General features: G+C 33.0%; 1 protein-coding gene across 3 annotated transcripts; it reads right to left on the bottom strand.

Moving 5' to 3' along the window:
- Positions 1-2,388: 2,388 nt before the first annotated feature.
- Positions 2,389-11,200, bottom strand: LOC117402332 (ribonuclease T2-like). Of its 3 annotated transcripts, none has more exons than XM_034003371.2 (11): positions 11,081-11,200; positions 10,882-10,956; positions 8,986-9,083; positions 8,648-8,708; positions 7,674-7,735; positions 6,616-6,673; positions 6,104-6,168; positions 5,727-5,840; positions 4,044-4,089; positions 3,878-3,952; positions 2,389-3,231 (listed from the first exon to the last, which is right to left on the bottom strand). In XM_034003371.2, the coding sequence occupies exons 2-11, from the start codon at positions 10,924-10,926 to the stop codon at positions 3,031-3,033; spliced, it is 825 nt and encodes a 274-aa protein (XP_033859262.1). In that variant the 5' UTR covers positions 10,927-10,956; positions 11,081-11,200; the 3' UTR covers positions 2,389-3,030. The 3 variants fall into 3 exon arrangements, with proteins under 3 accessions (XP_033859262.1, XP_033859263.1, XP_033859264.1); XM_034003372.2 differs by having other exon boundaries at positions 10,859-10,956; positions 11,081-11,173; XM_034003373.2 differs by having other exon boundaries at positions 10,864-10,956; positions 11,081-11,173.
- Positions 11,201-12,211: the final 1,011 nt, after the last annotated feature.

The following is a 12,211-nucleotide window of genomic DNA, read 5'->3' as shown; positions in this document are numbered from 1 at the left end:
AGCAGATTAAATTCTAATTCATTTGGAACGTCACTTGAAACCAACTTATTTGTGTGTACTGAAAATACAATATATAGTCAAAAGTATAGATTACAAGGGAGTTGATGATGAGGTTGTATAATCTACAGGTGAGACTTGCATATAAAATACTGTGATCCTTCAAATCTGGCTCCAACATTACGATGAAAAGCAACACTCAAGGTATGAATTTCTGCTGAATCATTGGGAGTCAACTAGGAACACTTGTTTACAATGTTTCTTTTGTTCTTATCAAGTTGTAACAGAATTGGTAGTGCCAGTCCGAACTTGTTTTTTTCCCTTTCCTTCTACTTAAATAAGCTTGAACATTAGTAAAAGTCCTTTTGAGTTCAACATCACTGCACCTTTTTTATATTTGTTTTATTTGGTTCTAAAACCTCTATTTCTGGTTATTCATTAATATATCAGTATGTTTAGGATAGTCATGCTTTGTTTTGACACTTCCACACTCCGCCTGGGTAAATCAAGACCACTTCATTGTTTTAATATATATATTTATATATATAATGCTTAGGGCTGTCAATTAATCGCAGTTAACTTCTGCGATTAACGCGTAAATGTTTTCAGAGATTAATTATTTTAATGCACGTTAATCGCATTGCTGTGTCTTGAGCCTTTCGGCACACCGTACTTCAATCCTGGCCGCGGCAACATTGTATTGAGTGTCTGAGTGCAGTTATTGTTTAAATTGAAAGTTAGTCACTGAACCACTTAATGGAGCAAAGCACTCAAAATGAATGGGATTTTTTTTGGACGGGCTCACTGGACAGAGAGACGCTTATTTGTCTACTGTCAAAGTGAGTTCCACTATCAAACACGAGTACATCTAGTCTGCTGCGCGCCTTCATCTCTCAAAATACACTAGCAGCTCTTTTGCTACAGACAATAACAACAACAAATTAAACCCACCAGTTTCGACAGAAATGCAGGATCGCTGCAAGCCCATATCAAGCGGAGTATGATCATGATCATAAATGAGTTAGACTGCGTTGCTCCTTTTGTTGCGCGTAAGCCTAACAATTGCGCGTAGTATGTAAAGCCTAACAATTGTTAGTTTGCAGTTTTTGCATATGATGAGTTTTTTTTGTTTTCTTCACAATTAACAGTTTATTTCCTAGAAGTGCTTACTATTGCTACATATTTATAATTTTTTTTTTTTTTAAAAACTAATTTATTTCAGTTCACAATCACATTTAAAAATAGATATCCTATGTATTATGTTTTCTGATCTCTGTATGCTACTGATCAAGCTTGAACCGGACATTTTTTTGTGTTGGTTGTATTTGTAATTTTTAAATTATTGCCCCTTGTGCATTTTGGTGGTGGTCTCAATGGGTAAATTTCCTGGTTAAATAAATACATAAATAAATACATTGAGGATAATAAAAACAATAGCATCAGAAATAAAACAAATTTAAATTCAATGGATGTAGTAATTGTAACAATAGGCGATTAAACCCGAGATTAACTAAAAAAAAATATTTTTAATCGTGAGATTAATCGCGATTAATTTTTTTAAATCGCTTGACAGCCCTAATAATATCTCTCTCTCTAGTTTAATTAACTGTACCTTATTGACTTTTTTTTAGCAAGGTCATAGCTCCCTCTTTTGGGCACAGCTAATAGAACAGTTATTGACAAATTGTTTAAAATGAAAAATGTGGAAACTTTCTGTAGACTAGTTGGGAGAGATACTATGCAATTATTTTCTCCTCAAAATAGGGCTAGTTTCCATTCAAATCTTTCTATACAAGAACAAAAAAATGCTATTACTGAGTTAGATAAAGGCGGAGCAACTGTAGTTCAAGATAGTACATCTTACTGTCAGGAGGCACTAAATAAATTTGTCTTATTTTACTTTACAATCTGATCTGACTTATAAATGCAAAATAAATAAAATAATAATAATATAAAAAAAATGTATTACAAAAGGGTTAAGACAACAAATGGATAAACAAGACTACATTTGAATTTTTGCAGCACTTTAAAATCTGCCCAGTTATATGCATGCTGGGCATGCATTACTACAATACTGTATACATACAACCAAACACTGCCTTTCATCTTCAACTGCATGGATATTTTAGCATGATACCGTCCTCATACAAATTAGTAAGACATCCTGGCTACAGATTATTGACATTTTATTGGTATTACAGGATTTGAAACACAAATTTAATTTGTGTTCATAACTACAGTATACAGAGCTTACTTCTGAGGGAATCTTCTGCATATTGTATTGTTAGTGTGCTTGGTCACCCACCAGTAGTTTTACATTATCAAATACCCCATAAAACTGAAATTTGTACAGTTGTAAAGGTATAATAAAAAAAAAATAACACAAAAACATAAATGTAAATGTTTTAATAGTAAACAAAAACATGTCATATGTTGAAATGTATATAAAATAGAAATACAGCACCAGTATGAAGTACCATGGATATAAATTTTTAACAATGATGGATTACAGAGGAAAAACAAGACCCCATCCCCAATTAAAATTCTATTCACCAGTTGTGTTTTGTTGTTTTTGTTTTTTTACAAAATCAAAAGCTCCAAATCAATTAAATATAATTATCTGCAAATGTCCACCAACCCCCCAACATTACAAATATACAGTACGATGCTAAATAAAACTTGATCAATGTTTGTATTTATTGCCTAAATATGTATCTAATCCAATTAGTGTAACCTCATTACTTTAAACTATTTTGGTGCTACTTATGTATGTATCACTTATTCAATTACAGTGTTTTGAACAACTGCAATTTGACACAATTGACTCTGACTGTTACTGCTGGTATTAAACACTGCATGCTTTTGTCCTGCACCAACATCACAACCTCAAAATAGATAAAATCAAGAAATTCTACAGCACTTATTCTCGACTGACAAAGTGTACACCTTAACTTGCAAGTCATGTATAAGATTATTACCAGACTACACTGGAGCCAAATAAATAATAACTCTGCCCCATAGTGCCTACAACTGCTAGTATTCCTCGTGTGCTGGAGGATAGTATATCGGCATTGACTCATCACAGACAGAAAACTCTGACTGCTGAGCAGATTCAAAGACAAAGAGGTCATCAATGCTGTTCGGCAGCTCTTCTTCGTCTTCCACACAGTCCATCAGTTGATATTCTTTGTCAAAGCAGATTTCAATTTGACCCAGAGTTTGTACTGCCTCTCCCTAAAAATAATAAGAGACTTAAGATACTGCTTGCACACTTTTCAACGTTTGTACTTCCTCTCCCTGGAGATAAAATTAGATGTTTAGGATACCCAATGTGCCTTGCTATTTTTCTTTCCTTTCAAAAAATTCAGAGCAACAAATGTCATGTACTAGTGGACCCTGTTCACAAAATGTGAAGTCTTAAATTGTGAGTAAGTTGTTAGTTAATCTATTTCCACAACCTTCATACCACAGAAGATTAAATAGGTAGCGATCAGGCTAGGAGGCTAGGTCCTAGTAGTTGAATTAAAAAGGATTTCAATGTGGACAAATATTACTGCTGAACAAATATTATTTAGCAGTGGTGTTTGTTTGCTTTCAAGTCATTCTTCTTTCTAACTATTGTCCGCATCAACATCTTTTCTGCAGTGTTTTTCAATTATGTCATGTTTGTCAAATAAATGGTCAAAAGACTTTGTATTGACAGAGGAACTGAAGTACAAACAAAACAGAAGTACTGGCCCCTTATAGAGCTGCTTTGCTTTGTTGGTTTTGTATCATTGTGAGTGTACACTTCTCTTTATAAATTGAATAACTTCCCTAAATTACTTTACAAATAGCAAATCAAAGACATTTATGATACAATATATGCTATACAAATTACCTGTGAAGGAGAAACACACTGGATCTTTGGTTTTACTTTATAAAAACTGTCAATAACGCTCCTGATATTGTCCAACTGAAATATAAAATACAAGAGTCAGCTTCTGATACACACATAGTAAAGTATGCAGACATAAATGAAACACTTAATTCAAAAGATCACTCACACTGTAGTATTTTGAAGATGGCACAATGTTAAACTTCTTAAGAATACTGAAAATAAAGAATGGATAAAAAGTCAAACCATTTTCTAAAAAGTTTTAGAAAACCTTTTGTTTCTGGTCACCTGTTTTAGTTATGCAACTGTTTATAACTAGCATACCAACATGTTAACACACGTATTTTATTGTTAATGGTCAGTTATAGTGACTTGTTTTAGTCACTTGTGTAAGCACCGTATCTATACTTTCAGGACTGTTGCAGATGATAGGCATTCAGTAGCATCAAGGTTTTTCTCTGATCAGTTAGTAACCTAAATTAAATGCCTCCATCTTTGTTCCATTCCTGTATCAGTCACCATTTTCACACAGAAATGCAGCTACTGTGCCGTCTGAAACGTTTTAACGAGTGTGTAAAATACCCTTTCACATAGCATGAAATTGCGAGAGTACAACTTTCAAACCTGTCAATCAACAGGTTGTTCTCATGGCAACAACAAACTGTTCTTGTGCAATCTGAAACACTGACAAGACCCAACACATGCACACAGTGTAAATAAAGATGTGCCAGTGCGCAAGCAATGACAATAAACACGTTTATTTGAAAGAGTATTGTACGTAGTTGTGGTAGATGTTTACAATCACGTATTCTACATCATGTACGTGCAGAGAAATTAATTAAAGGCAACCACAGGACAAATTATTAAATAAAAAAAAAAAATCCTGTATAAGTTTTGTAATGGTTTTGCATTTAAGTGGTTTAAAAAACAACAACAAATTAAAAGGCATTCAGAGGCACTCCAGAACGACGACATTGATGAAAAGAAAGAAAAAAAAACACATCCCAACACGAACATTGGTTTAACCCATGGTCTGCACTATTATCAGCGATGTGCATGCAACAGAAGCCACTGGTAGATTACAAAAACAATTAATTAAACTTCAGCTAGGTAGTTGTTATCTTATTATGTTTTTATTCACTATTAATTTAAATTACATTAATTGAAAAAGGCAAGAGAACCAGATTGTTATTTTTTTGTTTTGGTTTAATATAGTATTGCAGGCTAATGTTCCTATTGAAGTAGGCTACATTATTTTTTTCATTAAAAAGTTGATGTTGTTCTTTGTTGAAATTAATGTTCAGCTTTATATTTTGTTGTCTACTACTAATTTAATCAAACCAAGTAGTATAACAAGTTGCTTGTATCGTTCATGACGTTTTTCAAATCAAATAAGCTTATTTATGTATAAAAAATGACAACAGAGTTGCAGCCAGTGTCATCTTACTTAAAGGCACTCAAGCTGAAATCATAAAGTAATTTAAAGTAGGCTACAAACGTGGCAGCGGACTGTCTCTCTTTAGAGCGCACGCAAGAACTTCCAGACTTAATACAACTGTGTTGAGATTTTCAAAAGAAAGCATTTTATGAGATTTTTAACTAGAGATACCGGAGCTATGACTCTGCACCCACAGAGGTTCCGGGGCTGTTCCCCAGCAAGCCCCGGCACAAATTAAGCACTGCATGCATGCCCCTTACCTAACTAGTGACGTGGCATGTTGACTTTGAAACCACACCCACTATAGCGCTTCAGTGGCAGTATAGCCTTTCACACAGGCAGTTATGACGGTTCAGTGCCGTCTCTGAACCACCTTCTCGCACCTTATGTAATGTAACAGCAGCATTTCCTTACCTATCAAGGTCTACTTTTTTGTAAAGGTCCAGTGCTTTAGCAAAGTATTTATTCTCAGAGTTTAATGATTCTGCAACAGCTGCACAGGTCCCATGTTTTTCCCATTCATGCTTCCTGGAAGAACAAAATGCAACAATATAACTATTTATTTTTTTATTTATTTATTAAGCAAGATAAGTGGCAATACTAATCTGTTTCTGCATTTGTACTTTTAATTTATTTACGTATTAAGGGAATGTTCAGAAATACAGGTACATTAAAACAAATTCATTCAAAATATAAATGTGTGAAACACGACACAAGACACATGCATGTCACTTTAACAACTGGTAACAATGGAAGCCTAACCAAATAAGATATAATTAGAGATGATGTACCAGAACTCATTAGTTCCTGGATGCAACACATCAGGCCACCAGATTTCCATTTCAGGCAATAGATCCTGTAAGAAAACATGTGTACATAGTTTGAGAAAAATGAGGAAATAGACAACAATTAGAAACAACAACTTGCATTCAAAACCATTAAAAGCTGTATTGCCCAACTCCGTAATACAAGTATAAGGTATAGGAGATTTCAGTAAACATCATGAAGCAAGTCCAAAAAGTACCCTACAATATACCACTAAATATTGGTGCCTGCTGTATACATGTTTATGTGCCTTACACAAAGGGATACACCTGGCATTGGTAACTATGGCTATTTTTAAGTCATGCACTAGGTCACAGAACAATTAGGTCAGTGAAACTCTGTAAAAGTAAAATTAAGCATTTGATAATCCAGTAATACTAATGAAGTACTCTTTATTTTTTATCATGTGGTAACAATCAGACTGTGTTTGATGCAAATAGAAGTGGCAATTAAGATTCTTATTAAAGCAGACAGATACCTTAATGTCATTCACATTGAAGTGCCAGGACCTATTGCAGCTTTGTCCTTTATCAGGCCTATCAAAATATAGGAAAGCATTTAATACAATTTTAAAAACAGTTGCCATTGACACATGTAGCAACAGGGGATACTGGTAGTTAGCATTACTGTATGCTATAAATGGCACAATTCTAGGAAACAGTCGATGTTGACACTTTTCAGTGTATAACAGTTTATATAACAATGCTTTGAAATTATATTGCAAAGTAAATACATGTAACCATTTTGGAAATAGTTGCAAGTTTGCAATACATATAAATGTGTTATAGAATCGTAACAGAGAACCTAAAATAAATTCATGCGTAAAGGCTTGAATGTATTGCATAGCATTTTTATACAACATTTACTGCTAAAATGAAAACACACAGTTATATCATACGAATAAAAATATCAATTGGGTATATATTGTTGTGTCTCAGTGATGTAATTTGATTCAGCCAAACCCTCAATAGTTCTTCATAAATATTACAGAACACCCTTAAAGCATGTACAGTACAAACCGCTTCTTGCAAGTTCCTGCCTGTTCTTAAAACCATTGACAAGGAATGTATTTTTTTTTTTTTTTTTTTTAGATAACACTACAAGAAAGTAAAGTAAATCATCAGTAATTAATGGAGACACATATTCAAATTACTGTTTGAACTGGACAGTAGTCTATGGGTTTTCAACAAAGAGTGTTCAGTAGTGATAAATGTCCAAGACTTGTGGATATCAGTTTAAAATACAGCCATCAACACTAATAATGTGAAAGTGTAATGAAATACACACTAGTTTCAATTTTGATGCAGGTACAAGGCCCATGAACAACTTGTTTAGGTCTGGCCCTTTAAATATACCTCAACACAAACAGTGGTTTTCTCAAACAAATATTTAAATCGGGATCTGACTATTATCCAGGGCCCTACTGATGTGTTGGTATTACCGTTTGTGTGATCAAAATATGGCCAAAGTGTTCTGTAACATGTTAACTTGTAATTTTACAATAAATACTGTACTACATGTTAAGAAAACTCTTACCAGAGCCCATGTATAGTCCAGTAGTTAAACTTATCTGCGGTTTGGCAACTAACTTCTTCCATCTTGGAAAAAATAAAATAGTTTATTAGAATACCACAAGGAACAAAATTACTAACTCAAGCCACCCAACCAAAATGGTAAAACATCCTAGCTAAACCCTACCCGTCAGATTATTATTGTGTTTTTTTTTTTTAAATATATTTTGTTAGCTGGGCTCAGCATTAAACAGCCTCAAACAACATAAAGTCCATTTTTTGCTGTGGTATGGTTCATGCTTTCAAGAATGGTCATCATTTAGAGAACACATAAAGAATAGAACCCAAAGAAAGGGGCTTTACCGTCTGGTAAGGCCCACCTCATGCAGTTAAATGTTTCTTTTTGGGTTTTTTTATATTATAATTTTATGTAACACTAGTTTTAGCTACTAATAAATACAAAAGTTTTCCTCAATATTCCATAAGTAATCCGGTTTGCTCAGAATTCCATGTATTTTCCAGCAGATTATGTTTAATCTCTGTTCTGAACCAGTTTGAAAGATAACATTCAAGGTAATTTACCAGAAATTATGTACCTCATATTGACCAATCAAGTTAAAGGAAATCTCCAACCCATTTTCTAATAAGTAATTGTTTCAATTTTTTGGAGTATAGGCTTAGACTAAGCTACAAATATGGCAGCAAATTCCTGTGTGCAGCCCTTCCAATGTAAAAATAACAATTAAAAATAACCAGGATCAGAGTCTGGTAATTATATACTTGCAATTACTTAAACTTATGTGCTGCATCTTGTTATCAGTCAAGACATTTATAAATGTAATATAATATTTAAAATTGCTTAACCTATATCTGTCAGTAGAGGTAAGCTACATCTGGTAAACTGCAAAGCAATATTATGAAGTCATGTTGTAATTGTGGTCACTGTGGGTTGGTATTTGCTTCAGTACTTTGTTACACAATTGCTGAGAACACACTTACCGTGCACAAAGTCTTAGGCCAGTGGTGGGTCAAAATTAGCTTTGTCCACTGATTTTCATGCCTACAAAACAAAAAAAATGTCTATGTATATTTTTGGAAAACAATTTTTACAGTAGACGAAATGCAATGAGAGTGCACAGACTCAAAACAACTGAATATGCTGTGAATACTATATACATTTTGTAGTGCACAATAATATTGGAGAAAATATGACAGCTATTTTTACAGTTCAGGCTAATTGGCAATCTGCTAACCATGGTTCCTCCTTTCTAGTTACATCTCAGGAGCCAAGAGCTGCTTTTTAACTATTCTGTGAAACACTACAGTAAGGAACTTACCTGCTGAATGATGGGTAAGAATTAACCAAAACAACAAGGCCAAAACACAGTAATGTCACCAAGTTTAAGGATGCCATTTTTGTCCAACTAGAGATTCCCTGTACATTTAAAACAAATAAAAATAATGAATTAAAAAAAAATGTAATGTTAAATTGCAGGTTATTTGCTTTGTCATTAACCTTTAAAATGCAATGGACTTTTATTTCCTGTCCTCCATCATTAAAACATTACAAAATTCATAAAAATATAAAACACTCTTTAAACAACTTCATTTTTTATGAAATGATAAAATTGACACAAATTACTTAATGTTAGGCAGGCATATATACTGTGTGTGTGTGTGTGTGTGTGTGTGTGTGTGTGTGTGTGTGTGTGTATATATATATATATATATATATATATATATATATATATATATATATATTAGTCACACATATTTGGGGAAGTTATTTTGTTTTTCAGAGACCACAAACCTACCACGGTTCTGTTTTTGCATAGACTTATCACTGTAATGTATATTGGTTTGTGATGTGTTACACCTTGCAGCTAAATTACAGGTTATTTGCTTAGTAATTAACCTTTAAAATACAAGGATTTTTATTTCCTGTCCTCCATCAAAACATACAAAATTCATAAAAATATAAAAGACTCTTTAAACAACATATTTTTTATGAAATGATAATAAAATTGACACTAATGTTATTTGCTGTTTATATATATATATATATATATATATATATATATATATAACACACAAACACACGTTTGTTTATAGTGTTTATGAGGACTTTGCATTGACTCACTATATTTTTATTAATATTCCTAACTTCAGTCAAACAAAACTCCACACAGGGTGAAAGTCTACAACAAACAAAATATTTGGGCACTTTTATAGTTTGTTTTAAAAAGCAATACTGACGGTTTAATATCGGTTTAAACACCACAAAGGCTTGGCCTGTATCCACATAAGGTAGGTTTTGTCAGACTTTCCTTCCTTGTGGAGACTTATCACTGTAATGTATCTTGGTTTGTGACGCGTTAAATTTTGCAGCTTTACAGTGCATTCCAATAAAATGTGTGCATAAAAACAAGCAGAACGTTGGCTGAAAACTTCTAGCACAATATGGAAATGGAAAATAAAGATATACATTTCGTCAGATTGTGATGTTCATACAGAATAAAGGCATTTCTATTAATACAACGCAAACATGATTGGGAAACGATTGACAGACACAAATATTGCGGAAGAAAACTACAAATACTGTATAATCATCGTTACCTCAAACAATGCTGCACACAGGACAGATGAAAAGCTCAAATGTATACAACATGCAGATCTAAACTCTAAACAAATCTTTTATTTTTTATTGTTATAAAAGTTGAAAACATTACTTGAATAATACATAAATATTTTTAAAGTACAGAACAGTAATATTTTGTTCATTAATGCCGAACAATACCGCAATTTAATATCTAGTTATTTCGACTCGAACGCGAAAGACTACGAAACTCTATGATAATGGCGGTTAATTACTTTACATAAAATTTTAGGGTCCGGGGCGGTACAGTTGAGGTTGTAAGAAAATCTTGGTCCGGGTCCTGTCAAGTAGGACTAGTCGCCTAGGAACTAATTATATATATATATATATATATATATATATATATATATATATATATATATATATATATATAATTTGTAGGTGTTTTTCAGGAGTTGGCGTATCTTTTAGTGAGTTAGTACATACAAAGTTTAAAAATGGAGACATGGCTCACATTACTTATAAAAGTAGCATACATCAAATTCACCCACGACTCTTGAACATGTGTAAAAACTGTTAAAATTTAAAACAATAATAAAAGTTAAATACTACACCTTACTACTAAATTTCACTTTACCAGGTGCAACCAGTTGTTCGTCTGTTGAGTTGTGGTGGAAGTCATGTACCAGCAGCACTGTTATGTACTCCTTATCTTGTTTTGAAAAAAAAAAAAAAAAAAAAAAGAACACGAAATGTTATTTGTTTTACTGCTATCAAAACGAAAAGCTGAGTTAATATGTAGACATCTGAAAGTTTCCCTTTGTTTTTATACTCACTCTATGTGTACATCACTGTCCTTGTGAATTGCATTTACAGTAAAGAAAAAACTACATCCTACCATAACAAGAACCCTGCGCCTCTGAGTCACGTGAGGGAAACAATTACATATGGTCACATGACAAATCTCCACGCTGCCCCGTGAGTTAAAGTGACATTGTATTTGGCAAATGCACAGTAAACACCGCTGTTTAAGACTTAGCGGTACTTTCTTAATCCAAATGCTCTTTCACATGTTTTACCAGCCATTAAACCACCAAAACAGTCTCTTCAATGTCAATTCAACGAGAGGGGTAGGATATGGTGCAACAACAAGATCTGCACAGGATTCTATAATTCAGATATATCTGCGGTACAGTTATTTCAAGCATAATATACAGATGCAGGAAACACTGCCTTGGAATGCAAGTTCTGATGACATATATATATATATATATATATATATATATATATATATATATATATATATATATATATATATATATATATATAATCAGAAACTCAAAATAAATTGAGAATCATTCGCTTTGCTGCCTATCAAGTGTATCTTTTTAACAGTGCTGGCATTTTTTGTTTCTCTTTTAATTCCTTTGAAATCCCTGTTTCCATTTTGACCTTGCCATACTGTTTCAAGGGCCTCCAGCTTGTCAGTAAAATAGTTAAATGATCTATTGTCTGTGTGTTCAGAAACTTGCTGAACTTTGCTAAGAACAAACAGTACATAGCTTTCTTAGAAAATGCTTGTGTAAGTGGAAAGATTACTTAATCAAGGGTGGTTCAAGTTCAGTTGTATTGGAATCATGTGAGATATTTTTGATAGTCAGCAGTACGTGAATGTGTGGTACAAAAAAAGGAAGATGTTATTGCTCAAATGTCAAAATGTGTCATGCATACACATTCAGAAAAAAACCATATAATTAGGTTTTCTATGTTACGACTGCTAGTAACCATTTTCTTTAAAGGAAAACAAGAAAAAACAGAACCAAAAAAAGAAAGGCATTTTCCTATTTAATTAGTGTTTTTTAATACAAGCTTTAGCTGGTATGCAATGTTTAAGTTATTGTGGGGCTGTGACAGATCGAATGATTCTTAGTGTTAGATCTCCCTTTCGACCTGAGAGGGCTCAGTGT

This window comes from Acipenser ruthenus, chromosome 5 (assembly GCF_902713425.1).
Source record: "Acipenser ruthenus chromosome 5, fAciRut3.2 maternal haplotype, whole genome shotgun sequence".
NCBI classification, from domain to species: domain Eukaryota; kingdom Metazoa; phylum Chordata; class Actinopteri; order Acipenseriformes; family Acipenseridae; genus Acipenser; species Acipenser ruthenus.
The sequence above is the reverse complement of the archived record's forward strand: the minus strand, read 5'-3'. Positions and strand labels throughout refer to the sequence as shown.

Bases quoted from the DNA above. Each gene is read 5' to 3' on its own strand.
- LOC117402332 (XM_034003371.2), bottom strand. From the start codon at position 10,926: ATGACTTCCACCACAACTCAACAGACGAACAACTGGTTGCACCTG. The intron at 7,736-8,647 runs GTAAGTGTGTTC...ATTTTTTCCAAG, and splicing joins GGCCTAAGACTTTGTGCACG to ATGGAAGAAGTTAGTTGCCA. The intron at 3,953-4,043 runs GTGAGTGATCTT...TTTATATTTCAG, and splicing joins CATCTTCAAAATACTACAGT to TTGGACAATATCAGGAGCGT.